The sequence below is a fragment of the Hippocampus zosterae genome, chromosome 18 (assembly GCF_025434085.1).
Source record: "Hippocampus zosterae strain Florida chromosome 18, ASM2543408v3, whole genome shotgun sequence".
Classification (NCBI taxonomy): Eukaryota; Metazoa; Chordata; class Actinopteri; order Syngnathiformes; family Syngnathidae; genus Hippocampus; species Hippocampus zosterae.
The window spans coordinates 16773904-16801779 of NC_067468.1; the positions used below are offsets into that span (position 1 = coordinate 16773904).

Consider the following 27876-nt stretch of genomic DNA (forward strand, 5'->3'; position numbering starts at 1 on the left):
AACAAACGCTTTAACGGGGTTTTTATTCAAATCCTAAGCATGTAGTTGCAACTTTTTCTTTTCATATTAACTTTTACAACATCGTTATTAGCGTGACACGCTCAACTCGCGATGACTTCCGTTTACTAAAGTTGGTCAAAACTCGCCGCGACGCGATTGGTCGGCGCTCCCTCCATGTGGGCGCGGTTTACGTTTGGCTCTTTTGGGCGCTGCTCTCCGCTGGATTAGTTGACGCCACGGTAGCGAGAGCTCAAGTGGCGGAAGCGTTAGCGGCCGAGCTGAGGGAAGAGGCGCTTGGAACCGAAATATGGACTTCTCTTCCGGCAGGTGACAGTGGTCGCCACCCGGTGCGAAGGAGCCACAACTCCATCGCTTACTTCCGCGGCCGTTTGTTGTGTTTATACCCGCCGCGCGGAGAATGAAGTCAATGCGCAGGTGCGGGATAATTAGCGGCTAACGCTTACTTTTTGGGGGGCGGACGGACGTCCTCGATGGGGGGTCTTCCCTTCCTCCTTTTCTTCGTCCTTGCGTGAGACGACCATGGAGGGGAGTGGAGAAATGTCCTCCCAAGTGGATTTGAGAGGCGGCCACCTCGACTCGGATTTCGGGAGGGTTTCCAAAGTGGAAGAGGATCCATATCCAGGGAGTACAGAAGATGAGTGTGAAGAAGACGAGAAGGTAAAAAAAATAAAAAGCCTGCATAACTTCAGACCGTTTTTTCGCTGTAAAACCACATTTTGGGACCCACGCTTGGCAATCACTGGGTCCTTCACATCTGTGTACTGCAGTGCATTTTTATTTTCACGTCCATGGACAAAGTCTCAAATGTGGGCAGCCGCAATCAGACGTTTATCTTTTGTTCGTGAAAAAAGAAGACTCCACAGAAGATAAAAGCAAACAATTAACATTAGAATTTTATCAAATGCTCATTTCTAGTCCTCCTTTTTCTTTGTCTTCCTGTCCCGTTTCTGACTTTTGTGCTGCTCCATTTTTCTTGTTTTGTGCCATCAGGTTACATTTGTCCATGACACGCTTAAAATGACCCCAAAATCAGCCAATGGGGCCGTTGTCAATTATGTTAGGGCTGAAATCTAAAACTGGGATAACCGCTTCACTTTCCTCGTGTATTTGAAACGATATATGAAACTGCACGTTAATAATACTTTGTAGGAATGTCAACATAAAACGAATCCATTTTCCACCTTGTATCCCCTTTCAAACATCCCAATAAAGGAGAAGGAGCAGTGAAAAACAAGTGTGTCATTCACCGCTTTTACAGCTATGACAGGCCATTACTTGCCTTTTGGATGCTTAATGAGTTAATGCAACTTTCTTTAGAAACTTGGCTGAAGGCATTAGGCATGTTTATCAGCGCACTCCCAAGTCAAAGGAGAAAAACTCGTTTGAATAAAAACAAGATTTCCCAGAGCCACACCAACTTTGAGGAGGCACTTCCTCAGCTTGTGCCAAGTTGACAAGGTGCTTGGCCGAGGTTATGATCTGCATATTGTCTCTTTTTCCCACGTGTGTACTCCTCCCTGCTTCTCCCCAGGTTCTGAAAAAAATTAAACAAAAACCACCACAAATAACCATTATTTGGCAACTATAAGCACCAAAAATGTAACCCGTATCCTTTCACAGTCATTACTTAAAGTGGATTTGTGTGTGTAAAATGGGTGTTATGTTCCAGGCCCACCCGCGCTAGGTGAAAATCTGCGATATTGAGAGAACATTAAAAAAAAAAAAAAAATTAATTGTTCTTCAAACACATTTAAGCTTCCTGTAACACTCATGAACGTCAGTACAATTTTCTTTACGGTTACATTTTTAGATGCACCATAAAAAGTATTTTTCTTCGTGTCTGTTCTGACTCTCGTTGGCGCAGGGGGGGGCGGGGTTATCGGCAATGTTTAGATGACTTTTATTCCTGAAATAGAAGGATGGGAAAATGAGGAACTTATGGATGTTTGCGAGCGGCTCAGAAAAGTGCCTGCGAGTGTGGAGAATTCCAGCAGCAGTTACTCCATAAAAAAAAAAAAAATGGCGGCAGTGTTGAAGTATCAAAAACCTGTCAGCTCGTCCCGTAGGTGTGAGCATCCTGCTTTGCTGAACAAGCATCCTGGGGCTGTTGCCGTGGCACGAAGACGACAGGCAGCCCGTGTGCCTGAAAATCACTTGAGTCGGGGGGGGGGCTTGTCGTGCCTTTCCATCTCCAAGCACCTGTTGACTTAACTTGGAGGGAAGGAAACCGACTGGTTGTAAATGATTGCACCGCCCCAGCAAAACCCGCTATCTGCGGGGGTGCCTGCGACTGATAACGGGGCCATTGGCGAAGACCCACGCGTCTTGAGCGCAATGAATACCCAGTGAAGCTCCGTTGATCATATTTGCGTACGTTGCAGGCCCACCCACAATTGGTAAAAACAAAAACAAAAGGATATATTCTAGACACTTGTCCAAAAAAGAAGTCAAGTGTGCTTGCTTCAAGCTGTTCTTTGTCACTTTCAGCTGAAGGTGACTGTAAAGCCAACGTATCAAACACCAGAGCGTTTAACGAAAGCATATAATATCGTCGGGTAACACTAGTTTAAACATCCAAGGGCTCAAACGGATGTTGATTCCATCAAAGCGACCTCATTGCTGGCCCGGCGGTGCTTCACTCCACTATTTGCTCGCACTGGATAATGTTTAACTTTGTATTGCTGTCAGCCCGGACAGCCGGACGGACACCCGCTAACTGCGTACGCTTTAGCGGCTAATAGGATTAGCGCAATCTGATTAACTCCCCTTTTACCAGAGAGCGTTTGCCTTCCTGTCGTTGCATCTTTTTGATTTTTGACACCTGTCCTGCCGCTTTTTGAATGACACACGACAGATTTGGACTCGAACGCCGGCTAACATGTCGCATGGTCAGAATTTACCCTGCGGCCAATTTCTGGAGGGAAACAAGGTAGGCGGAGTTAGACTTTAATTGGAGACTTCAGATGTCACTGGGAATTTTGATTTTCTGTGTAAATTATGTCAGATTTTCATACATTTTGATACTTTCACTTTGCCTAAGAAGCATCAAGATTTTACTACGTAACTCACATATGCCTTGTTAATAAATCAGAACGCTGCGTTTTGACGAGTGGGGTTGCATAGAACATATTTTTGGGTTGACTCCTACTGAAATTTGATCCACCCGACCTGCAAAAGTCCTTCATGACATTTTCCACAATCATGACCCCCAATAGTGCTTCACGTTTTTTTTTCGACACAGCAAAATATAGAAACGCTTGTCAGTGCTTCTGGACACTTTCTGCCGCAGCGGTGTGAAGTCACCGTTGGAAAGCGCCTCCTATATTTTCCAACTTTAAATCATGTCGACACAGGAAACGCGACCGCTCTCCGAGTTCAACAAACGCGAGCTGCGGCCAGTTGAAGGGGCCGAAAGTGTCGGCGTCCGCTGGGGCCATCGCGTCTGCTGAGCTTGTTGGCTTTCCACTGTGAGAGTTTGATTTCACCCTCTCCCTGGACAAAAACACTGAAGGAAGGAAGTAGGGGGGGGGCGGGGGAAATCCCTCACGGGGGTTAAACGAGACGGATGTCAGCTGAGAAGGTCTGGCGGAACATTCGTTTACTTTACCGCCGTGAGCCCAGAAAGAGAGAGTAATGATGTTTATGTCACAGAGTGCGTCCTACCACACCGGCAAGTAAAGTGAGCTCCTGCTTATTGGGGGCGGTGGCGGGGGGGGGGATACTTTTGGGCCCACCGGCACTAAGTGGAAAATCACTAACATGGAGACAATGTAAACTTAATTCAAAGCCTTCTTCCTTCGCTGGATCGCGCAGCTCCCCAAATTGTTAGCCTAGCTGCGCGATTGCGCGTGCAACATCGGTGAGTTGGCGCTAAAACTGCCACAAGACAATTGAACGTCGGGTATTCGAATGGCAAAACGTTGAGCGCAACCATTTCCTGTTGCCCACCAAAACGAGCTTAATCGTAACATGAATGCGAAACGTCATCAAGGGGCTAACCGCAATTAGCATCAAATTAATGAACTCGACACCCGCGCGCTGACTAGGTGAGCCCAAGGAACCGCTTTTGGCTCACAATACGTTCCAGTTAGGGTGCCGCCCTCGAATATTTTTAGAAGTGATTGTTGTATCGCTGTTTTGTCAGCTGGCATTTTATTTGGCATTGAAGTGGATTGCAAAACAACCCCGTTCCTTTCTCGGAATCCATTATCGTCGCTTTTTTGATATTTGAGTTTTTCCTTGCCCTTCCCCTGGGGTTGAGATCAGATGATGTCGTTAAGATTTGACAAGTGGGGGGGGGGGGGGCATGCAAATCCATTTGAGACTCTTTTGTGATTCAGGGCATTTGCACTTGGCACTTGGCACTTTCGCTAGGTCCGGTCTGAGCCAGTCATTGCTTTCTTTCATTGAAAAAAAAAAACCAAACCCAAACAAAACCGAAGGATCATGTGTGTGTCTTGTTCATAGCAGTAGAGCTTGGTTGCGGTGAGCCGCCGGTGTTTGCTGTGGAAATAAACTCTTGTTGGCAGTGTCCACAGCAGGCGGCCCATCCGACCAGCCAGCCAGGAAGGAAGGAAGGAAGGAAAGAAGGTCAGGTTAGGTTAGATTTGATGTTGCCTTCAGGAACCCAGGAGGAAAGGTCAAAAGTCAGGCCCGGTGGTTAGCGCGCCGACCTCACAGTGCAGAGGTCGTGGGTTCGATCTCCGGCCTCCCTGTGTGGAGTTTGCATGTTCTCCCCCGGGCCTGCGTGGGTTTTCTCCGGGTACTCGGGTTTCCTCCCACATTTTAAAGACGTGCATGGCAGGCTGATTGAACACTCTAAGGTGTCCCGAGGTGTGAGTGTGTGCGCCGATGGTTGTTTGTCTGTGTGTGCCCTGCGATTGGCTGGCAACCGGTTCAGGGTGTCCCCCGCCTGCTGCCCGAAAACAGCTGGGATAGGCTCCAGCCCCCTCCGCGACCCTAGTGAGGATAAAAAGCGTTTGGGAAAATGAATAAATCGGAGCGCTCTTTATTGGAAACTTCTGATAGCTTATCAGCAGTCATAACCCGCTCAAACTTTGACCCCCCCTTTGGCGCCACTGCACAATTTATTGATCTATCTTTAGTTCAAATATGTTAACTGTGTCAGGACAATGAAGCTTATTTACATTTCAAAGTTAAATGACCAAAGTTCGCACGTTTGCATCTTATTCAATGTTTGTAATTAGTGACAGATACATAATCGGGGCGATGGCCTATTTTTGTGAAATGTTGTAAAACTTTATTTACTTCAGAAAATGATCGACTTTCTGAGATGAAAAAAAACATTTCAAATCTGCGCGTTAAGGCATTTCATTGACACGCCAAGTCACTGTCCCATGCACCGTTTATCCGATGTGCCACCTGGAGCAAGTTTGCATTTCTGACGTCGCTACACGGCTAACGCGGCCTATATTCTTTGTTTTCCAGCTGGACCACATCCTCAACCCGCCGTGCTCCGCATCGCTCAGGAAGTCCAGCCAACCCGAGCTGACGCTGCGTCTCAAGCGCCAACTCAGCGATGATGGCAAGCACTTAAGACGCCGCAGCTTGGGCGGAGGACTGACGGGTAAGCGTGGATTGACGACGCGTCCATCGTTCACGTGACTTTCTGATAGCACGCTTGGTGACTTCTGCATGCACGCGTGGACTGATGACAGTTTCTGTGATGTCGACATGCCAAGAAACGGGGCTTACGAAGAAGGAAGGACCGCCGGTTTCCTTCCTCGTCCTTTTGGCACTTGACCGCTTATGACACTTTCATCTTAAGAAAAAAAAAAAAAAGGAAATCAATGCGGCTAACAGCAGGCCTATGACCGCAAACAAAGTATCAACGTTAGCTAATTTCATATAACCTGCTGTCGCTAGTTTTTCCATCAACCTAATTTGAATGTATGCACCTGGGATGCACCATATTTACATATACATATCCACATTTTTATAATATTCATGCTCGCGATGACGTTAATGTAGAATATACACACCCTATGTATGGTGCAGCACGATTAGTTGCAAACTAAAATGCAGCAGACGAAGCCAAAAAAAACGCTTTTGGGTGGCCTTCACATTGCGCCACAGTCGATGCAGCAGTGACCTCTAGTGGACAGTCTTATACTGTACACGCACACGTGTACTTGGTTTGTTATTTTTTTGGTTTGTTTTGGGTTTTCTGGTGTTGAGTATCTTCATTTTGTGACCAGGTCCTCGCGTTGTTGCTCTACTCCTAAGTACAGTCGTACTTTTAAGAGAATCTTTTTTTTTTTTTTGCCTCGCTCCTCCAAATCAGGTGTTGAGGGGCGCTTTTTTTCCAGAGAGCCCCTCATAAAACTAACGTCACTTCAACATAACTAGCATTAGTGGCTAGCTACAGGACAATAACAAACCTTATTTTCTGAGGGGTGGGGGGGGGGGGGGGTCAATTGCTCGTGGCTATCGCGAAGTCCTCTTTTGTTGTTGATTTTGTCGCATTTTGATTGGCTTTGGTTGTTGGTTCCTCTGACGGCGGCAGGACAGTACCTTCTGCTCCCGGCCCACGCCCAGCAAACACCATGGCCGCCGCAATCGTTTTCCGACGCCTCCTCCAACCTGGTTCGCATGCGCGCTCTCAACCTCGGCAAGTCGGACCCGTCCCTGACCTCCAGTCTGGTGAGTTGCGCGCCACGTGGCTTTGTTGACTCCCACCTTTGTTTATTTTCGATTTGGTTTTTATCACGCTGGAGTCATTTCCTCAAACCTTGGTGGGAGGGTCCAAGAAAGGACTCATCAAACCTTTTGTCACAGTCGAGGCCTCGATTTGAGCCGGGAAAAGAAAAGCTGGCGAGTACGCTCAGTTTAAAGGCTCATTGCCAGACCGCGCGCGGCTGCGCGTCGTCAAAGTTATCGGTCAAGGACATCTCCCAGCGGCATTATGAGAGGAGAAGGCACAAGATGGGCGGCGCGGGGATTATGACAGCCTTATCTTCATATCGCACCGCCAGCGGAGTATTGATTTGCCGCGGGCCGCGGCACCCTCCGGGTGCGGGAACGCCACAGACAAAGGCGAGGTGTGCCGCTGACAAGGGCGGAGGCGCAGAGGCCAGATTAGGCCACAATGGCGTTCAAGCGAACCGCTAAACTAGCTTCGAAATGTCCGATGAGCTTCATGCTCACGTCGAATGCGAAATGCCATAGACGGGCGACACGGTCAACCACTGGAGCTCGTACTGGAATTTTAAACCACTTGATTGGTGATTTTTTTTTTGTGCCATTTGGGGTTTGTCGTTTTTATTTTGTTTTTGATTTGTGTTGAAAACGCATCATGAATTGGGGCCTATTGGAGGCTTTTCAAATTGCGCGAATGTCCCTTAAAAGCTCCCGTTTTAATGTAACTCATGAATTGATTTTTGGGTGATTTATTTGGTTTTGTATTTCATGTTGGCACCAAAATCCCAAATTTGGATTTGAATAAAACTCTTTGTAATGCGCTCTCTGACGCGCGCTCACCCCCGACCCCCCCTCTGGGCTATCCTCTGTGGGAATTTGGCTGCTGATAAGGAGAACGTGAGAGATCCACTTAAAATGCGTGCAGTGCTTCTGCGCTGAATTAAAAAGAGTGGGGAGGGGGGGCGCACACACACACACACACACACGCAGTCATGGAATACAGAATTGTGGCGGCAGGCCGAATCCGGAGGTGTGAAAAAAGGGAACCGGACGATCCGCCTGCCTCCGTGCGGACTCGTCGGGTCTGATGCAGGCTGTGGCGTCCGGCGCCTGTGGCGTGGCGTTGCGAACGGCAAATAATCTCGCCCGCTGCCTTCCCGGAGCGTCTTCTCCCGCCTCGTGAAGCGCGACAATGCCCGGAAGGACATCCTCTCATTTTCATGCCTTGGAAGAATTGTCCCAAAGCTTCCTCCACCTTCCTCCCCTTTCCGTCCCCCGGTTTCCTCCCTCTCTTTCGTCTGCCCGTGGGGGTGGGGGTGGGGATGGGGGGGGTTGCAGAGTAGACGAGCCAGAAGAGGCATATAAGCGAGCGGCATCGCGGATCAGATCTTAGCGAGGTCGAGCCGGCCGCCGCCGCCGCATCCGCGCAGAGGCGAGCCGTGACGCCGCCATGGACGAGTCCAGCATTCTGAGGCGGCGGGGGCTACAGGTAGGCGCGCGCACCCGACTCGTCATCGTCGTTGAAGGTGACCGAAGTTAGCGCTCACTTTTGTTGCCTTTACGTCCTGCCGTGCGTGCCCGGGAGGAAGCCGATTGAATCGACACTTTCTTCACACGACGTTTTAACAAAGAAACTGTTCTCAGGCGGGATCCACCAGTCCCATCACCCCCCCCCCCCCTCCTTGCTCCTCTCCCAGACAGAATACAAGTAAAAGTATTTTTACATTAATGTCGTTGTCAGGTTCCAGTCACTTTTAATGTAAAACATGCCAACTTGAAAATCCTTTTCGCCCAAATATTCAATGTAATTAAAATTTTAAAAAATAATAATAATTTAAAGAAAGAACTTGGAGCATCGCCACATCCGTAACGTGGTATCACTCCACCCGCCTAGAAGGGATACTGCTTGGTGCTTCTATTAGTTTTATTGATTGATTTTATTTTTAAAGGTTTCGACAGCACCGTCGATACTGATTTCATGAGCTAGTCGGCTGTTCTCTTCAGGCTAAAACATACCAGCTATACGTTTTAGTGACTTGAAACTTGAACGGGGATTGTCAATAAAAGGCGCCAAAGTCACGGTTAGCAAAGAGGGAGCGTTCCACCTCAAGGTGCCGTTTCTTGGCGGATCGCTTCATAGGTTTCCCGGCTTGCCTCGCCTCATTGACGGCGTTACGGCCCTCCGTTATGTTGCGTCTCGGCTGCGGTTGAAGTTGCGCCCGCGCGTGCGTGTGGCTAGCTAGCGTTGTGTTTGGGAGTGGGTGCTCCCGTCTTGAATGGGATTTCCTGAGAGTTTAAAAATGAGAACTGAGAGCGGGGTTAGGAAGGTTACTCTTAAAATGGATTCTCACCGTTAAAAAAAACAAAATGCAGTCTGGAACGTCACCCAAGTGGCATAGCCTTGAAACTGGACTCCGTTCAATGTCGACGCATTCACCGGCCACTGTTTTGACTCATCTTTCAACACACTGTAAACGCCCAAAAGAAAAAGTCGACTCTCCCTATTCATCAGGGGGGAAAAAAAAGTTTCTGCAGCTTTGTAAATGGCAGGAGAATCGGAGCTGCCGAAAACACTTGTTCGAATCGCATTCGTCATTCCACTTGGCGTTTACAAATGTAAATTTCACAGACGAGCTGCGTGCGGAGCGCCCCCTTTTGCCAGCGAATGATATGAAATGCTAAAGAATTTCAGTGGAGCTCATTAGCGGGGGGCCATGTCATCCAGTTAATGGGCGGCCATTTTGAAAAATGGCCTCCATCACTTGGACCAGCATTCCGTATGAAGCGGAAGCTAATTACCCCGCCCCCCCCCCCCCCGGACTACAGTTAAACTTTTCAATAGAACATTAAATCAAACAGAGTCGCAGGTGATTACGGCTGTGAGGATTTGGCGTTATCCTTCCAGTAACGAGTGGCGCGGGGCCGTTTAATCCCTCGCGGCTTCACTGAGTTCTTTGTTGGGCTCTTTCACGACAAGCCTGACCTCGGTTTAACCTTGTGCGCTACATCGTCTCAGCGCTGCTCTCTTAATACTCGTTTTTTGTTTTTTTTTGTGTGTTCACAGAAGGAGCTCAGTCTTCCCCGGAGAGGCAGCCTGTGAGTACACGCATGTGTGACGCCTCAATCAAAGTTATGCTTGTTGCGCCGCCTTCCACGTTTTATCCGAGGTTTTGCCGGGCTGTGAGGCTTTACGCGTCTTTGGATAAATCAAAAAATAGTTGGGCAATAGTGACTAAATGGCGCCTGGCTGCAATATTAAACGGTCAATGTAGAAGAATGTCAATCGACTGTTCCCTCAAAACAACTCGACACACAGCCATTTATTGTCCAACAAAGGTGTGTATGCCCCGATGTGAAATCAGCCCCTCGCCCCCCGTGTCTTCAGCCTTTGTTGCGGGTGTCAGCATCTGTGTACATTCTTTTTATTTCAATTCCCCCCATCCCAAACCACCATAATACTCTTTGCATCACTGTGGCACCATTTTGGTGCCATCTAAATCCTGGACAAATATTCCACCATGAGACCTCTTTGTTGGCTAAAACTGTGTGCGTGTGGAGGTGGGGCTGGGGGGGTTGATACTTCCTGCATCCGATCCTTCTGCAAACAGGTTGCCGCGTCCTCCAGTGACCTCAGTAACCATGGCGATGCCGCCAGGCTTTTGAGCGGCGGCCTCCGATCAATCGCGACCGCCGCCGCGCGTTTCGATAAAGGAGCTACTTTGATTGAACGCGGCCCAAAACCGATGTGGCGATCGTTCCCCGCAGATCGAACGGAAAATGTCCAGCCCCTTTTGCGGCCCCGCCGCAGTGACCCGACTGTTTGTACGCGGCGCATTCAAGTGTCATCCAATATGCATTTGCCCCCCCACCCCTCGTTTGGCACGTATGCCAACACCCCCCCCCCCCCCACCAAGTGTGATCGTCTCTCACGTGATCGGCCACCTATGGTTGCATTGCAGCTCGTCGCCAGGCGGCGGTGTCACTTGCTGCCGGGGAGTGGGGTGGGTGGGTTCTGTCAAAAGAGGGAGGTGAGGGGTGGTGGGGGGGTCGATTATGAAGGAGAGGGAGGAGGAGGGGCTATTGTCCCTCCGCAGGCAGCCGAGGGTCTTGTTTGACAGCTTCAAGGTGGAAAGAGCAAAACAACAAGCGCCATCCCCATTCTTGATATTCTTCCATTTTGAACCCCCTTTTGTTTTTGTGGGTGGGGGGAGGGTCGCTGTCGTCGTTTCATCGCACTGTTTTGACTGCTCTTTGTCAGCGCGAGAGAGAGAGGGAGGGAAGGGGGGGGGCTGGGCTGGCGGACGGACAGACGGACGGCATGGTCGGGTTGCAGACAGGCGGCGAGCTCTTACGATGATCACAATCGAGCAAAGAGGCAGCCATGAAAGCGCAACGGGAACGCCTGAGAATTCCTGGTCTGACGCTCGAGTGAGTATGCTGCCTTGCTAGCCTTAGCATCCGCAGCAGGAAGTCACTTATCGTGTGTGTGTGCGTGTGAGGAGGGGGGGGGGGGCTGCTGGCGCACGTGCGTGCGTGATGCACATGCCGCAATGTAAACGTTGGAAGCAGCCGCGGGGTTAGCGGCTCGTTGCTGACTGCGGCAGCTTCTTCCTGCCGTCTTTTGGTTGCCATATGCGGCAGACCTGAGGTGTTTGTCCCCCTTCTGGTGTCTAATCCGCAAATGGGGGTGAAAGAGCGGGGGGGGGGGACACGGTTCTTGGATGCAGTTCTTTCTGTACCCGCAATGTCTATTTGCGTTTCCCAGACCCTCCGTCAAGGTTATTTTGCGGTCCGCGCTAATAGGATTAGCGCGCACACGCGCGGACGACGAGTTCAACTCGGGCTGCGACATGACGGTCCCGCGCGAGCTTGTGCCGATACGGCAACAGCGGGTATCGGTACTTGCGGTGGTCCGCCGCCTACGACGACATCGAGTGGCGCGTAGTCCGCCGCTAACCGATTCCAAATTCTGGGACGTATTTGCGCGGATCCTGTATTCCACGGCCTCTGTGGTTTTTGCGGCCGGTTACGACTGCTCCTCTTGCGCAAGGGGTCCTCGGCTTATGCCGGAGTGCGCCGCCAAATTCTTGTACCGGTCATGCTTTCTCAACCGGCTGCGCAATCTCGGGTTGGCAAGACGATCGGTCTGACGCTACGATACCCGCGAGCAAAAATACCCAGTTGGGCAAGATTGGAATCCCAGCGCGAAAATGTCCGACTTTGCACCGTTTGACCGTCGACTCCACTCGGTAGCTACGTTGCTCAATGGAAAAGTCGAATTTTTTTTTTCTTTCTTTCTCAGTCGACGAGTAGCTATTTCTCTGTTCGTTGTCAAGTCGTGCCGGAGCGGATGTTAGTGATGCTAAATAGCTTGTTATCAGCTATCCCCTTTCAGCACGCAAAATATACATCCATATTGCTGATTTCGAGTTTCAGCTGTTTTGGAACCGTGGCTGTTTTCAAAACCTTTTACCTTGAACTGGCAGGTCAAATACATCTTCCATTGGCCGCCGAGGATTTGTCCACCAGGTGGTGCCGTTGAGTTGCGACCTTAAAAAGGGGTGAAACTTTGCTGCATGCTTTGAATCAGGCAGTGTAGCTCCATCTGGTGGGCAAATTAAAAAGAAAACTCGTCCATTAGACTAAAATCTTGTTACATTTAGTTCGTTAAAATGATCACTGAATCATTTTTGTTGTTGCCGGTAACAAGAGTCACTTTGTTTGTGTCTTCCCAGTATGGCTTCAGAAAATGAAGTGCATTGGGGGGGGGGCGCATCTTAAAATGGTTGCATTTTATGTGATTAAAAAAAATGCAGAATTAGATCTGTGGCTTTCATGTGGGCGTAATCTGATGCTAATGAGTTTCTAAAGCCACTGCAGTAAAAGTTGCTGACCTCCGCGTGACCTCAACACTGCAGCGACACTGCGTGTTCTCTTTTTATTTAGATTTTATTCCTACCACAGAGAAGACGCAATGTCATAGCCATTCATCTGACACCAGCAGAGAGACAAACGCCTCGGCCGAGTGCACATGACCTTCGTAATCTACCCTGTTGGGTGTGTGCGTGTTGGGGGGGGTGAGGTGGGGTGGAAAGTGTGAACTATTTCACTTTGCTCCGTTTAACTTGCAGCCTCACGCCTCGAAGTTTGAGCCCCACTCCCACTAGTCCTTGCAGTCCGTGCAGCCCTCTGCACGCCTTTCACTTCTGGAGGTAAGCCAGTGGCGCCACGCCCGCCCGCCCTGCTGCACGGCGGCAAAATAGCCGCGTGGTGATCGAGCGCCGCATTTGACTTTTCCCCCCCACATTGTACGTAACGGCAACAATGGGATGAAATCATGATGGGATTGAAACAAAGAATCGGCAAAACTTGTCCAAAGATAACAACAAAAACGAAACGATTCATTTGGAAACGTTTTTCCACCAAGCTGGGTCTGATTAAGCGCATTAGGCTTCAGCTTTATTTTTCTACTCGTCTTTTCCCGTAATGTTGCTTTGGCGCCGAGGGAACTATGGCAAAGTGAATGGAGGAGCTTCATTCAGACAGGCCGTTGCCCCGTTTCATAGAAAAGTGATGCTTTGCTGCCATCTTGTGGCCTCCATAGGCAACCGCAAACCTTTTGAGAGCCCCTCGTCTCTCATTCGCACGGATTTTTCGCGGGCGTCGCTTCACTCGAACGTGAAGAGAGTGCCAAAGGCAGCCGAGAAAAATTAACGCCGGTCCGCGTCGGCTCTTATCTCTCGACTTTTATTGCGGAGCGGGCGACTTTGGTTTTTTAAGCACAGCTGGGACTTTGCTCTCCCTCCCTTGAGGTTGTGCCTCTATCCTAAAGTCCCCGCGCCCCCCCCCCCCCCCGAGCTTTTCCCAGCCGCTAAATTCATCGGCGGCGTGACACAATGCTCGCCGCGGTGCCAATCGACACGTCCCCAATGTGAGACGTATCAAAGGGGTCAAATTGGGAGCATCCAGCACGGGTGGGGGGGGGGTCTCCAGGGTTGGGGAGTGTTTCTCCTTTTTGTTGGTTTTTTTTAACCACACATTACATACCATAACACAAAGATGGTGACAGTCAAACATGACCCCCCCCCGACCCCCCCCCAAAACAGCAGATTTGGGTCCGGTCTACATGGGGCCACTCTCCCTCCTTTGTGTTTCGAACACAACTGGAGGAATTCCCACATGCATACGATGACCCGTCAGAGTTTTGGAGGCGACCCAAGAGGAGGAGGATGCTCCAGCTCCTCCTCCTCCAGTCTCCTCCCCCCGCGTAATCGGCGCTAGGTGCCGCTTACGTTGCAAACAAAGAGTCAGCTGCCCTCGCCCGTCGCAGCTCCCCCCCGCAACCTGACCTGGATCGTCCAACGGGAGATCCTGCGGGGGATTACGTCTTTTTATCCGCGGGAGGACGGCGCGTCCTCATGCCGCAGCCCGACGCGCAACGCCAATGTCGCCGCTTCCAGTCGAGCGCCGCCGCCGCCGCTCAGCTCCCGTTGCTCTGTCCCGACTCGGACGGCGTGCGGGGGGATTGCGGCGCGTGGACGCCCGTGGCCAACTTTTACGCGCCGCATTTCTTGGGAAGAGCTCGCCTGCGACGCTCCCAAAGGTAGCCGGCCGCTCCGCCCTCGTCCTTGGGACGGATCGCTTTGGAATGAGCTTGACACGGAAGCGTGCCGCGACGTGCTTTCTGGACCGGGGGGGGCGTTTACGGCCACTTATTGCGGCTGCTTTAGGGCATTGTCACGTTATACTGGCCGGACGGAGCAACTCAGATGGGGGTTGGTTTCTTTTTTTTTTTCTTTGTTAAAACGACTTGAAATGAAATCTTTTGTGAGAGTGGGCCAATTTTTTATTTTTTTTTTGGGAGGGGGGCGTTTCTTCCAAATATTCACACTTTTTAATCTTTGAAAAAGACGTTATCTTATTGGGTTTTTTTGTTAACTTTGAAAGAGAGCTACGGAGTCAGTTTTCAAGTTAAATATTGCATATTTTCAACAAAAATCTTTTGTAGAAAAAAGTTGCAATCTTATTTTCTTGAGCTATAAAATGAAATAAAAAAATATATATATATACTATTTTTTTCCCTGCGTAATAAGAGGCTGTTTTGTCGTACTTATCAATTTAAATAATCAGAATTTACAAGAAATGTCTTTCCCCCAAAAAAGAAAAGACAAACTTAATTCCGCTTGCTTCTGCAATAGAAACAGGATTTTTTTTTTTGCTCAAATCCAGATCCAAAGTTGTTATCTGAATACTGTACTCTTATTTTATCCAACACAAATTGCGTAATATAGTTACCAGATAGATGCTAATAATAATACATTTTATTATTTTTAGATTTTTTTTTTTTTTTTTTTTTTACCGTGGCGACTTTGACGTCATGTGGGGAATGTCGTACTCGGACGGCGCTGTCCAACTTTGACTGTGGCACATTTCTCGCCGCCCCAAAGTAAGCGCTCAACCTGAGACGGGAGACGTGCCGCGACGCGCTTCCTGGACTCGGGCCGTGTTTACAGCCGGTTGTCATGTGTCATGTTACTGCGGTCGGCTCGCAGTTTTTGGTTTCTGTTTGCAAAAACAACAACCGAATCTTGTGATGGGGTTGGGGAGAATTTGGGTGTGGCGTCTTGATTTAGTTAAAAAAAAAAAAAAGTCAGCTAAAATCATCGTCATTAATATTAAAGCCGTACTAAATGTGATAAATGGATGTTTTTTTTTGGAGACACATCGGCACCATTTGAGAATAAAATCATCGTCATCCATTATGATGATTTATGTATAGCTGACATATTTGGGGGTGGGCACACCACTCGGAGAGAAGATAACCCCTGTATGTATGCCGCAACGAAAATCCCTTTGATGACACCTGAGCGACATCACCGCGTCTTAAATTTGGCTTGCCTAATCCTGTCGAAAAAATTGCCGTCCCCGAACGACCGTCGTGAGACGCCATGTTTACGCCGTGACATCCGGCAAGGTCTTTGCAAATGGATTGAGCTGCTATAGAATATTTTTTTTTCTCATTTTTTCCATTTTTAATCCTCGTCCTGACCTACTTGGAAAACGGCTTAGCAGTCAATAGAGGCTGGCTTGTTGCAGTCCGTGAAACATTCTGATGGCGCGTGGAGAAATCGGACTTTGTAGGAGCGAGAAAAACGTTCCCCCCCCCCCCATGTTGTATTTTTTCAGATATAAAAAAAAAGCACTGGCTATTTCCTTAAGGACGACGTCTCGTGCCGTTCACGAAAGTCGGCTTATCGTCCGCCTGCCACTCTTGTTGAAGGGCGACCCCCCCCCCAGGTCGGCGAGGAGTTTTGAGCCTCGCCGCAGCGACTGGCCCCCATCCCACAATAGGATTCAGGTCTGGAGAAAGCACGGGCCGCTCCCTTTGAGGAACGGCCCGTGCGCTCTCCAACCGCCGCTCCCCGTTGAGGCGACCCGGATGAGCCGCGGAGATGAAATTTGGGGCCGTGGTGTTCATGCGGAATGCGTAAATGCGCCCCGTTGCCCTTTGTGGGTCGTCGAGCAGGCAAACTGCGCTGATGTTAATGTTTGCCAATGGTCTGATGTGACACCCCCCCCCCCCCGCCCCCCAAAAAAAGAAAGGTGCCTGCAGTTGAGTGGCGATCATCATCGGGTTTCTCAGAGCGTTCCTTCACAACGTAGCCGTCATCGGCGTGGGGCGTGGCCAAAGGACGTCCGCTTTTTGTGTGCCGTGCGCGCTATTTTTAGTTTTTCCAACACGATGAATCGAGGCCGTAATTGTCAGAGATGCGACTTTGCCGTCGTACAAAGTAGCTTTGCGCTTGATGCAAGTCGGCCCCCCCCCCCCCCCACCCTCCCGACAGCTCTGACGGCACAAGGCGACGTCTCTGAGCCCCGGCTGCGTTTGTTTCCTTTATCGCCGTCTATTTTTGCCTGGCTTCATATCCAAAAGAAGTTAAAAGGCTCGTTTTGACAGATTGAGAGCACTTTGTGCCAGGGATGAAAAATAAAAGCGTCCGCTCACTAAAAAACAAATTGATGATTGCCCCCGCCCCCCCCCCCCCCCCCCCGGCCTGTTATTCAAAAGCCGTTTGGCCGTTTGTTTCCGGCCCCTGTCGGTTTTTCTTCGAGGCGAAACCCCGCTCTTGCATATCATTTTTAGGGCTGAACGATGAATCCAATTCAAATCGACATTTGCGATTTTTCAACTCGACAAATACGACAGAATTTTTTTTTGTCAATTGCTAGCCCCGCCCCCCCTTTAACATTAGCCCCTTTCTCACTGGCCAACTAAGCTAGCTTTTACGCCGGCCTCCTATTCCGCGCGTACCATTGGGCTCTGAACTCAGGCTGGCGTGAAAGGGGGGTGGGGGGGGGGCTCCTCACTGTCTCCTCGGTCGGTAAGTAGGCGCTAACCGCCGAGCGACTCTTTGATCCAAAGGCAGCGTCAGGAAGCGCGAGGATCAAGCGTGCCGAGGGCCCATTGGGCAGCGGCATGGCATCCGCCGGCCTAATCCGAAGCCGGCGCGTATAAATAGACGCCGTTAAAGCTGATCCGCTTTGACGCCCGCACCTGTGGAACAGATGCTTTTCACTCCGTCACCGTGAATGAGCGCACGCTTAAACGACGAAGGCTCTCACTTGGGACGGTCCGCGTGTTGGGCTGCGTGCGGCAAATCGGCCGGCCCTTTGCGGCGCGTCGGCGCGCTCCTGCTAGCGGATTAGCCGCGGGCGGGCGGTCCGGCGGAGGGCCACGTGTCGATCCACACTTAACTCATTCAGTACCAGCCACGTCTGAAAAGACGTTTAAAAACGTCTTTGGGAGTGAAGGAGTTCAGGGAACGCACGCTGCGTTCGCTTGCCCACCTAATGATGGCGGCGAGGTCACGCAACGCCTTGGCACCTCGCTCGTCAACAACACTTTGATCTGCATTGTCCAATTTGCAAAATGTTTCTTTTTTTGGGGGTTTCGGGGGCAAGGTGTGATATCTAAGCACGCATCCAAACCTTGTTACCGTCGGATACGGTAGTCATCAAAGTGTGTAGCTCAGCAGTGACGTGCGTGCAGGCGTGACGACGGGGCACTCTGCGTGGCCTCTGCAGTGATGCGTTGACAACCGCGCCCGGTCCGCCTACTCGGGCATTTTGACACACGCGCACAGAGCGCCCCATTGTTCTTCCGAGTGTTCCCGGCGTACGAAACGCTCGCCGACGCGGCCCGATTGTTCCCGTCTGGCGTCTGTCGGTGCGTTCAAGCCGCTCCGTCGTCATCTCCTCCTTTGAAGCTGTGACGCGCGCACGCGCCGTTTTGTCTCAAGATTTTATTTACTTTTACGATTCCGATTGAGATCTGGCGCTCACTGACTGCCGATTTCTTTTCGCAGCTGTCGGACGAGCAACAGGAAAAGCCTGATCGGAAGCGGCCAGTCCAGCGGTTTACCGCGACCCCACTCGCCCCTCTCGTCTTTCGCAGGTGCCTCGTTCGTTCATTCGTCGGTTGGTTCACTCGCATCGCGTCGCGGTCGGCGCTCATCCGACATCATTTGCGTTTGTTTCCCGCAGGCACGAGTCCGCAGGACAGCCCGAGGAACTTCTCCCCCAGCGCCTCGGCTCATTTCTCCTTTGCACGAAGGTGGCGGCGCCGTTGTTGTTGTTGTCGTCGTCGTCGTTTTGTGGCTCGCAAGACGAGTGGCGCATTGTTTTGGCTTTTGCGTTTGCGCCCGTCAGGAGCGATGGTCGTCGCTGGTCGCTGGCCTCCCTTCCCTCCTCGGGATATGGAACCAACACGCCCAACTCCACCGTCTCGGTGAGTATCCGAGAACCGCGCGGGTGCCGTGCGATGACGTTTTGGAGTCGAGGGGAGTGATCTGCTGCCATCTGGTGGTGTTGATGGGCATGTGCAAACGGGCTGTCACTCATAAATAGCCGTTAACTGCGTCTTTTTTTTTTTTTTTTTTTTAAATGACTGACTGTTGTTGTGTGTTGTTTTCTCGTTGAACGTATATTTGTTTCACTTCCAGTCGTCCTGTTCATCACAGGAGAAGCTGCACCAGCTGCCCTTTCAGCCCACGCCGGACGAGCTGCACTTCCTCTCCAAGCACTTTTGCACCGAGAACATCTCCGCCGACGAGCGTCGCCGGGGGGCCGGCATGCGGCCGCGCTCGCGCAGCCTCAGGTGGGTCGCCCGCGGCGCTTTGCCCCCCTCCCCCCCCCCCAAAAAAGTTGCGGCTCCCGCATCACTTTGGCGTTTCTTCTGGGCAGCCCCGGCAGGTCGCCGTCCTGTTACGACCACGAGATCATCATGATGAATCACGTGTACAAGGAGCGCTTCCCCAAGGTGGCCGCCGACATTCTGCGCGGCCCGACCTCACCCCCCCAAAACCCCCCGGCCTTACCTTGGCGCTCGTCTTTAGGCCACCGCTCAGATGGAGGAGAAAATCCAGGAGATCATCCGCGGCAACTCTCCCGAGAGCGTCCTGCCGCTGGCCGACGGCGTGCTGGGCTTCGCCCGCCACCAGATCATCGAGCTGGCGCGCGACTGCCTGGAGAAGAGCCGGCTGGGCCTGGTCACCTCCAGCTACTTCTGCGAGCTCACCGACAAGCTGGAGAGGCTCGTGCAGGAGGTGGGTGAACGTTTTTTTTCTTGTCGTCTTTACGTGTCCGCTTCACCGCCGCGACTTTCTCTCGCCGCAGTCCACCGAACGTTCCGAGAGCGAGGAGGTCAACTTCATCCGCGAGCTGGCCAAGAAGATCCTCATGGTCATCGCGCGACCCGCCCGGCTGCTGGAATGTCTGGTACGCCGCTGCCCACGTCAAAGCCCGCTTTGTGGAGCTCCGCTCACCACCTCTCCCCGGTGCAGGAGTTTGACCCCGAGGAGTTCTACCACCTCCTGGAGGCGGCCGAGGGCCACGCTAAGGAGGGGCAGGGCATCAAGACCGACATCCCTCGTTACATCATCAGCCAGCTGGGACTCACCCGAGATCCTTTGGAAGGTGTGCCGCGCCGCGCCGCCCGCAAACACGCACACACACGCCTCCGTTCAAATCAACAAAAGCGATGCCGATCATTTCCAAACTTTTGTTTTGAAACTTTTCCACTGTGTGACCTACGATGTGTACAACTCAATTCAAAAAATGGATGACAGCCAAGTTTAAAAAACAACAACATAGACGATGTGGTGGCATAATATTCTTGCTATACATTTGAGTGGAGTACATTTTTCCGATCTGATGTTAATTCAATCCTGCACGAATCGACATAAACAGGATTAATTGAATAATAATTGAGAGATTTGTTTTCATTTATTTTCCGGGTGGGGGGTTGTTCATATTCCGCAATTGACGCTGAGGCACACTGCTTATATGAACAACTTACTGTAGATGAGCACAGTCAGGCGATTTGGTCACTAGATTTTTCTTCTTTAATAACCGACTTTTTTTTTTAATTTAACTCTTTGAGTCCCAAAAAAAAGCAACATGGTGGCTGAAAATTGCAGAGGGGGAATCTGCCTGGCAACAAATGTAAGCACCCAAGCGGAGGTCTCTGGTGTGCCATACGCGTCTCAGTCGGGCTGTAAAAGCAAGAAAAGTCCAAGCGTGTCTTTTTGAACAGATTGTCTCGCCAATGGCCCGCCGCCTTGCGGAACATCGACGTCCATTAGGAAGGAATGGCCCGCGCTCACGGACAGATGTAAAATGGCGGCAGAAGCGTGTTGCGCGCTCAGCTGGCGTAACGGGAACACGCCGAGCTCGGCGGCTTTGATTAGGATGCAAGGTGGCCGCTAACGACTTTTAGATGAGGCTCATTTCGGTTCGCCCCAAAGCCACTCAGTCAGCACACTTAACACTTTGTTTTGTTTTTTTTGTGGCGGGCCGCAAATGGCCCCCCCTCCGGGCTGTAATTTGGACACCCCTGACGCCAACCTCCAAACAAACGTTCCTTTCACAAGCAACGCACACAGTCCAATGAAATGACGATGCCGCTTGTGCTTTTGTCTTTGTTTTTGCGCTACAGAGATGGCGCAGTTCAGCAGCAGCGACAGCGGCATTGCGCAGACCCCAGAAACTGAAGACTGCGTAAGTCATATCGATCACCCCCCCACCCCTCCCCCCTTTGGTGCATATCCATTTCCATCTTTTGTTCCCCCCGCCGTCATCAGTCCCAGAGTTTGAGCGGCGCCTTGAGGTCCAGACGCAAACCGTGCGAATTGGACTTTGAGTTGACCAAACTGATCAGCAACGGCGCCTACGGGTGAGACCGAACGTCCTCGACACGGCGCTCGCGCTTCCGGTTCCAGTCGACCGTCCGTCTCATCGAATTTGAAAACGGGCGAAAATGCGTTTGCGGCGGGCAGGGCGGTGTACTTGGTGCGGCACAAAGAGAGCAAGCAGCGTTTCGCCATGAAGAAAATCAACAAGCAGAACCTGATGCTGAGGAACCAGATCCAGCAGGCCTTCGTGGAGAGGGACATCCTCACCTTTGCCGAGAACCCCTTCGTGGTCTCCATGTTCTGCTCCTTTGAGACCAGGCGCCACCTGTGCATGGTCATGGAGTACGTGGAAGGTGGGCGGAAAATGCACCTTTGCCCTTCCGTGGTGGCTTTGGAGCCAATTTCCTTCCTTTGGACGTTTTTCAGGAGGAGACTGCGCCACCCTGCTGAAAAACATGGGCCCCCTTCCCGTGGACATGGCCCGCATGTACTTTGCCGAGACGGTGCTGGCCCTGGAGTACCTGCACAACTACGGCGTCGTGCATCGAGACCTCAAACCGGACAAGTGAGGACACCCCCCCCCCCGTCTACTTTCAAGTCTACGATCTTGGAGAAACCCCCCCCCCCCCCTGTGCCTTTGTGTCAGTTTGCTGGTGACGTCCATGGGCCACATCAAGCTGACGGATTTCGGCCTGTCCAAAGTGGGCCTGATGAACATGACCACAAACCTGTACGAAGGCCACATCGAGAAGGACGCCCGCGAGTTCTCCGACAAGCAGGTGAGCAGCCCCGGCGGTTGCCCCATCTGCGGCCCCTCCTCGGGGTTTCCGTCGAAGGCCTACGACTTGGCCGCCATGGCGGATCTGATGCGGTTCTCGCATCCCGGCCGCTTAGTCCTTTGGATTTGTTTGCGCTTGAGGTGTGCGGCACGCCCGAGTACATCGCCCCCGAGGTGATCCTGAGGCAAGGCTACGGCAAACCGGTGGACTGGTGGGCCATGGGCATCATTCTCTACGAGTTCCTGGTGGGCTGCGTGCCCTTCTTCGGGGACACGCCCGAGGAGCTCTTCGGGCAGGTCATCAGCGGTCAGTGGAACGCCCCGAATGGAGAGCGGTCGCGGCAAAACGTGTCGGGCGATCAAAAAAAAAAAGCGGCTCCTTCCCGACGTGTGCGCAGATGAGATCAACTGGCCGGACGGAGAGGAGGCGCCGCCCGCCGAGGCCCAGGAGCTCATCGGCGTTCTGCTCAGACAGAATCCTCTGGAGAGGATGGGGGCAGGTACGCGCCCACCCGACCCGACCCGGACCGGCGGCACCGTTCCGACCGGAGAAAGAGAAAGATTGCCGCGTATATCCGCAGGGGGCGCCGCCGAGGTGAAGCGCCATCCCTTTTTCCACCACCTGGACTGGAACGGCCTCCTGCGGCAGAAGGCCGAGTTCATCCCTCAGCTGGAGTCCGAGGATGACACCAGCTACTTTGACAGTGAGTCGGCCTTTCGGGGGGGGGGACTTTCTCAGACGGCTCAGCGTCGTTTTGCGCTCTGCCGTGCGCAGCTCGCTCGGAGCGCTACCGCCACCTAGAGACGGAGGAGGACGACGACGCCAACGACGAGGACTTCAACGTGGAGCTGCGCCAGTTCTCCTCCTGCTCTCACCGCTTCTCCAAGGTGAGCGCCGCCAAAATGGCTCCGGCGTTTCTCGACAACGCCGCCGTTCGTAAAAGCCTTAAGCGATGGCGGGCCAGTCGACGTTCGCCATCGGGAGATGATTGTCGTCTTTCAGGTGTACAGCAGTCTGGACCTATCGCGCGGCCACATCGAGGAGAAAGGGGACGACGACGACGCCGCCGCGGAAGAGAAGAAAAGCCGGAGCCCGCCCGCGCCAGACTCGCTCGGCTGGACGCCCGACTTCACCGACATGTAAACGCCCCCCCCTTCGATAAACCTGAGCGCTCCCCGAAAGCTGACTTTGGTATTGGCGTCCCGCAGGCCGCCGGCGGACGGCGCCTCGCTCCCCAAGTTCGCCATCTCGGCCTCGGAGAGCCAAGAAGACGCGGACGAGTCGTCTGGCAAAACCTCCTTCGCCGTGGGGGAGCTGCCGCGGGACGAGCCCGACGCCGGCACGCCCGGCAGCACCCGCAGTGGGGCCACGCTCTCCGGTACGGGGGGGGCAAAAATTTGACAAATAAATGTAACCATTTTTTCATTTATTTACTCCATGAATGAAACTTGATTTCATTGGATTATTTGTGGGGAATTGTTTTTAATTCATTTTAAAATATCAAATTTGACCCCCCCCCCCCCAAAAAAAAAAACCCCAACAGTTTTTCTTTTCTTTTTCCTGTCGTCAAAAATGACAATCATCTCACTGTGCCGCCCGTTGCCCACTGGTCTTTGTGCGTCCCGTCAGGGAGTTTCTCTGAGCATTTGGAGCAGCTGACGCCGCGGAGCGAAGGCGTGCAGAGCCCGGACGGAGACCGGCGGCCATCCGCCGTCTCCCCGAGACCCGGCGCGGGCGGCGGGTCCGAGAAGTCTCGGACGGCGCCCAAAGTCCCCAAGTCCGTTTCCACCGGGGCGCTGTCTCTCATGATCCCCTCAGGTCAGCGCAACACAACAGTCACCAAGGAGCCCCCCCCCAAGCCACCCCCCCCCCCCCCCTGACTTGACCTGCTTTGTCCTCTCAGACATATTTGGCGCCTCGCCGCTGGCCAGCCCGCTGTCCCCTTACTCGCTGTCGTCGGACCCCTCCTCCTCGCGAGACTCGTCCCCCGGCCGGGACCCGTCCTCCGCCTCGCCGTCGGCGCGGCGGCCGGTGGTCATCCACGGCAGCGGCAAGAAATTCGGCTTCACGCTGCGGGCCATACGCGTGTACGCCTGCGACGGCGACGTCTACACCGTCTACCACATGGTCTGGGTAAGGCCGCCGCCGCCGGCGCCGTTCCGCCCGACCTCGGGCCGACTGCTGCCGACCGCCGCCGACCGCCGGCTCTTTTTGCGCCACAGAACGTGGAGGACGGCGGGCCCGCTCACAAAGCCGGACTCCAAGCCGGCGACCTCATCACGCACGTCAACGGCGAGACGGTCCACGGTCTCGTCCACACTGAGGTCGTGGAGCTTTTAGTCAAGGTGAGTGGACAGACGTGACTCCTCCTCCACTAAGGAGGAGGAGGAGTCACAAAAGAGCCATTTTGACAACGGGCCATTTTCGCTGCTTCACCTTCAAACTTGACGTCAATGGGGGGCGTCTCCTCTTGGTCCCCCCTCAGAGCGGCAGTAAGGTGTCCATCGCCACCACCCCCTTCGAGAACACGTCCATCAAAAGAGGCCCCGCCCGCAGGAACAGCTACAGGAGCAAAATGGTGCGGCGTGCCAAGAAGGCCAAAAAGGAGAAGACTCCCGAGAGGCACGCGGGGGTGCGGGGGGGGGTTTGAAAAAAAAAATCTAAGCCGGGGCCGTGACGATTGTGGTTGTCTCCCGTCCAGGCGGCGCTCGCTTTTCCGGCGTTTCGCCATGCAGCCGTCACCTCTGCTCCACACCAGTCGCAGCTTCACGTCGCTCAACCATTCGCTGTCGTCCGGGGAGAGCGTGCCCGGCTCGCCCACGCACAGCCTCTCGCCCCGTTCGCCCACCGCCGCCTTCCGCCCGCCTCCCGACTTCACCCTCTCAGGTGGGTTCGCCGTCTTTGACTCCGACAATGAAATCGTGGGCCGACGGATTTTTCTTTTGGCGTTTTGCAGGCGGCAACTCGTCCCAGAGCAGCTCGCCCAGCTCCAGCACGCCAAACTCGCCCGCGGGCTCCGCCCACATCCGGCCCAGCACCCTACACGGCCTGGGGGCCAAGCTGCCGGGCCAGCGGCTCCGTCAGGGGCGGCGCAAGTCCGCCGGGAGCATTCCTCTCTCCCCTTTGGCCCGCACGCCCTCGCCCACCCCGCAGCCCCCCTCCCCTCAGCGCCCGCCCTCCCCGCTGCTCGGCGCCCAGGCCTTCCCCGCCAAGATCCACTCGCCGCCCGCCATCGTCCGCCACGTGGCCAGGCCGAAAAGCGCCGAGCCGCCGCGCTCGCCGCTCCTGAAGCGAGTGCAGTCGGAGGAGAAGCTGGCGCCGTCCTACGCCGCCGACAAGAAGCATCTGTGCGGCCGCAAGCAAAGCCTGGAGGTGACGCGGGAGGAGGCTCGGGATCGGGAGGACGGGGGCGCCGGCGAGGGCGGCGACGCCGTCCCGCGGCTTCGGCCCGTCGAGCAGGGATGCCTGAAGAGGCCGGCGGGCCGCAGGGAACGCCGGGAGACGCCGGAGGAGCTGGACAAAACGCCCGCCGGGCGGGAACCCGACCCCTCGGCCGCCGACGGCTTCCTTTGCCGCGAGACGGCCAGCGTGGCCCTGAAAGACGTTCTGTACAAAAAACTCCTGGCCGGCGACTCGGGCGACAAGACGGAGCGCTCCGCCGACCTCAAGGCCGCCGGCGCCGACTTCACCAGGAAGCGACTTTCCTTCGAGGAGCGCGACGACTTTGCCTGTCGACTCTCCGCCGCCGCCGCCCGCTCCAAAAGTCTCCTGCCGGACGCCAAGACCGGCTCGGGCACCGAAGCTCCCGCGGCCCCCAAGGCCTTCTCGGGACGAGGGGAGAGCGCCGTGGAGAAGCTGCAGCTCATCTCGTCGGGCGAGGGTCCTCTGAGGAAGGCGTCGTCCGACTACAAACTGGAGGGGCGCCACGCGTCCCCCCTCAAGCCTCTGGAGGGCACCCTGGACATCGGCCTGCTCTCGGGGCCCAGGGTCTCCAAAACGGATCCGTGCTTAGCCAAATCGCTCCAGAACGCCGCCGAACGGCAGCCGAGAGCTCCGGACAAGCCCAAAAGTCCGCTGGCGTGCCCCTCGGGTCCCGACTCGGCCCCCTGCCAGAACGTCTTCGCCAAGAGCGGACGCCATTGTGACGGCTCCAAGCAGGAGAGCAGACCCTGCGCCAAGGTGGCCGCCGCCCGCCACAGCTCGCACTTCTCCTACGGGAAGACGCCCTCCATTCGGGAAGTCAGCAACGAAGACCAGGATGACGAAGTGGATCAGCCGCCATGTTCTCTCTTTGCCCTTCCCTGTGACGGGTCCGCCTCGAAAGAGGTCACCCATCCAAAAGCGGCGCCGGCTGCTTCACAAACGCCGTCCGTGTTCAACCAGGGCGACGTGTCGGCGGGTGTCGCACCGGCGCCAAAGACGGAGCGACCGGCGCCGGACCATCCCCAGGCCGAAGGCGCTTCAGAGCCGCCGGAGGTTCCGAGGAGTTCAGAACTTTGCACCTCTGGCGGCCAGGACGGCGCAGTCGCCGCCGCCGCGCGTCCTCGAGAAAACACTTTTGTCCCCGGAAAGAAAAGCAGGTCCGGCCCCCGGCCCGACCCGGGCCACGATCCGAAACGTTCGTACCGAGAGGACCCGCCGTCGCCCCCCGCCGGTGAGGGATCGGTGCAGTCGCCGCCGGAACCCAAATGCCCTCCGGCGCTCAAAGAAAGCGCCGACTCAAAGGCCAAAGTTCCGAAGGCCGCCAAGCCGTCCGCGGCGCCGCCCGAGCGGAAAGAGCCCTCGCCCAAAAAGGAGCAGCGCCAATCCAAGCCAAAAACCCCCAACACGGGACAAGCCGGGGCAAGCGCCGACCCCGTGGAAGCCCCCGACGACGCGCTGCCCCCCGACAAGCTGGCCAAGAAAAAAACGGTGCGTCGAGAAAGCGCAAACGAGACCCGCGCGGGGGCGCGGACAAAACCTCTGGCCGAGGGAAGGCGCCGGGTGGGACTCCCTGAGGCAAAATGAACATTTGCGCCTTTTCATCGACGCCTTCTCGTTTTACCAGCTTGGAGCCGCCTTGTTGCTTTGATGCGGTCCAGCCGCCGCCGCCGTGCTTGGCGTCCACCGGCGCTCAAAGGCGTCCTCACATTCCTTTTCGTGCGCTTCGGATTGGTCTCGGAGCGTCCGCTAGCCAACGGCTTCCTCCTTGGGAACGTGCGGCCATCCATGTAGCATTACGCAAATAAAACTGTCAGACCGACAAAAAAGATGCACCGGGACCTCGGATTGTGAGCGTCTTGCTTAGATGACAAAGACTGAATAGGGAGGAGTTTTTTTGGGGAGGGGGCGGGGGGCTTCTGTCATGAGATGTTCGTAACATTTGACAGGTCGGCGTCGGGTGCCCTCGGATCGGAGGGATTTAAGTGACTTATCATTGTTTGAGAGAATGTTGTCAACGTTCTGTATGTTTTTGACGCATGATGCCACCCCGGGGGGGGGACAGGGGGGGTTTGGTGGTGCCTGGATTGTTTTCAAGACGTGACGTGACCTTGTACGCTCTCGATGTCGCGTGACTTTGGATTGTGAGCATGTGTCGCTTCAAGAATCATAATCTTTCACGTCCGGGTCCTTGGGCCTCCGTGGTGCAGTGATTGGTTGAGAGGAACGGGGGGGGGGGCGCGGCTCACATGATCTCAAGTCGTAGCGTCGCTTCACTTTGTTGTCGCATTAGTAAGGCTTAGCTTTGCGCAATTCACCCGTTTTGAGGCCTTTAAAAAAATTAACACGAGTGAGTTGACGTTTGAGATTGATTTTTGGCTTTTTATTGTAGGAACTGACAAATGCACCTTAAAAACGCTCACAGCTCGGGCGTAGTGAATTAAAGGGGTGGGGTCAGGGGGGGGACTCATTTGTCTCTAATGGAGCCATTCAAGCGTCCAGTCGAAAGCACATTGATGTCTGTTTACCGCCTTCACCGCTGTATATTTTTGTATCGTGCTCATTTGCCAAAATTTGTGTCGCGTGGCACCCACGGGCTTTGGTGTAGGGGGGGGGGGGGGCAAGTCATCTCCAAGCAGTCTGCCCATCCCGTCCGTCCGTCCGTCTCCACTGTGCTGTTATTTCCACTGTGCAAACACGAGCGCGAGCCGTGTTTGCTTCCCACTTGCTTTTTGGTCTTTTAGAAGATGTGCAATAAAAAAGTTGTTATTGAGTTTTTGTATTTTGCCCGAGGAGAAACGCTC

The 27876-nt window shown here is 53.7% G+C and overlaps 1 protein-coding gene across 1 annotated transcript; it reads left to right on the plus strand.

Moving 5' to 3' along the window:
* The first annotated feature begins 208 nt into the window (after nucleotides 1-208).
* On the plus strand, nucleotides 209-27686 carry LOC127591612 (microtubule-associated serine/threonine-protein kinase 4-like). Its single transcript, XM_052051876.1, has 30 exons — nucleotides 209-678; nucleotides 5470-5608; nucleotides 6548-6684; nucleotides 9746-9777; nucleotides 12813-12893; nucleotides 18048-18136; nucleotides 18226-18295; nucleotides 18391-18469; nucleotides 18684-18837; nucleotides 18921-19000; nucleotides 19077-19286; nucleotides 19357-19458; nucleotides 19524-19656; nucleotides 20678-20739; nucleotides 20823-20914; nucleotides 21018-21226; nucleotides 21300-21438; nucleotides 21520-21652; nucleotides 21793-21958; nucleotides 22050-22151; nucleotides 22233-22355; nucleotides 22427-22539; nucleotides 22655-22791; nucleotides 22861-23030; nucleotides 23282-23470; nucleotides 23556-23785; nucleotides 23875-23997; nucleotides 24138-24274; nucleotides 24354-24538; nucleotides 24609-27686. Exons 1-30 carry the CDS (start codon nucleotides 541-543, stop codon nucleotides 26657-26659), a joined length of 5805 nt encoding a protein of 1934 aa, XP_051907836.1. The 5' UTR covers nucleotides 209-540; the 3' UTR covers nucleotides 26660-27686.
* Nucleotides 27687-27876: the final 190 nt, after the last annotated feature.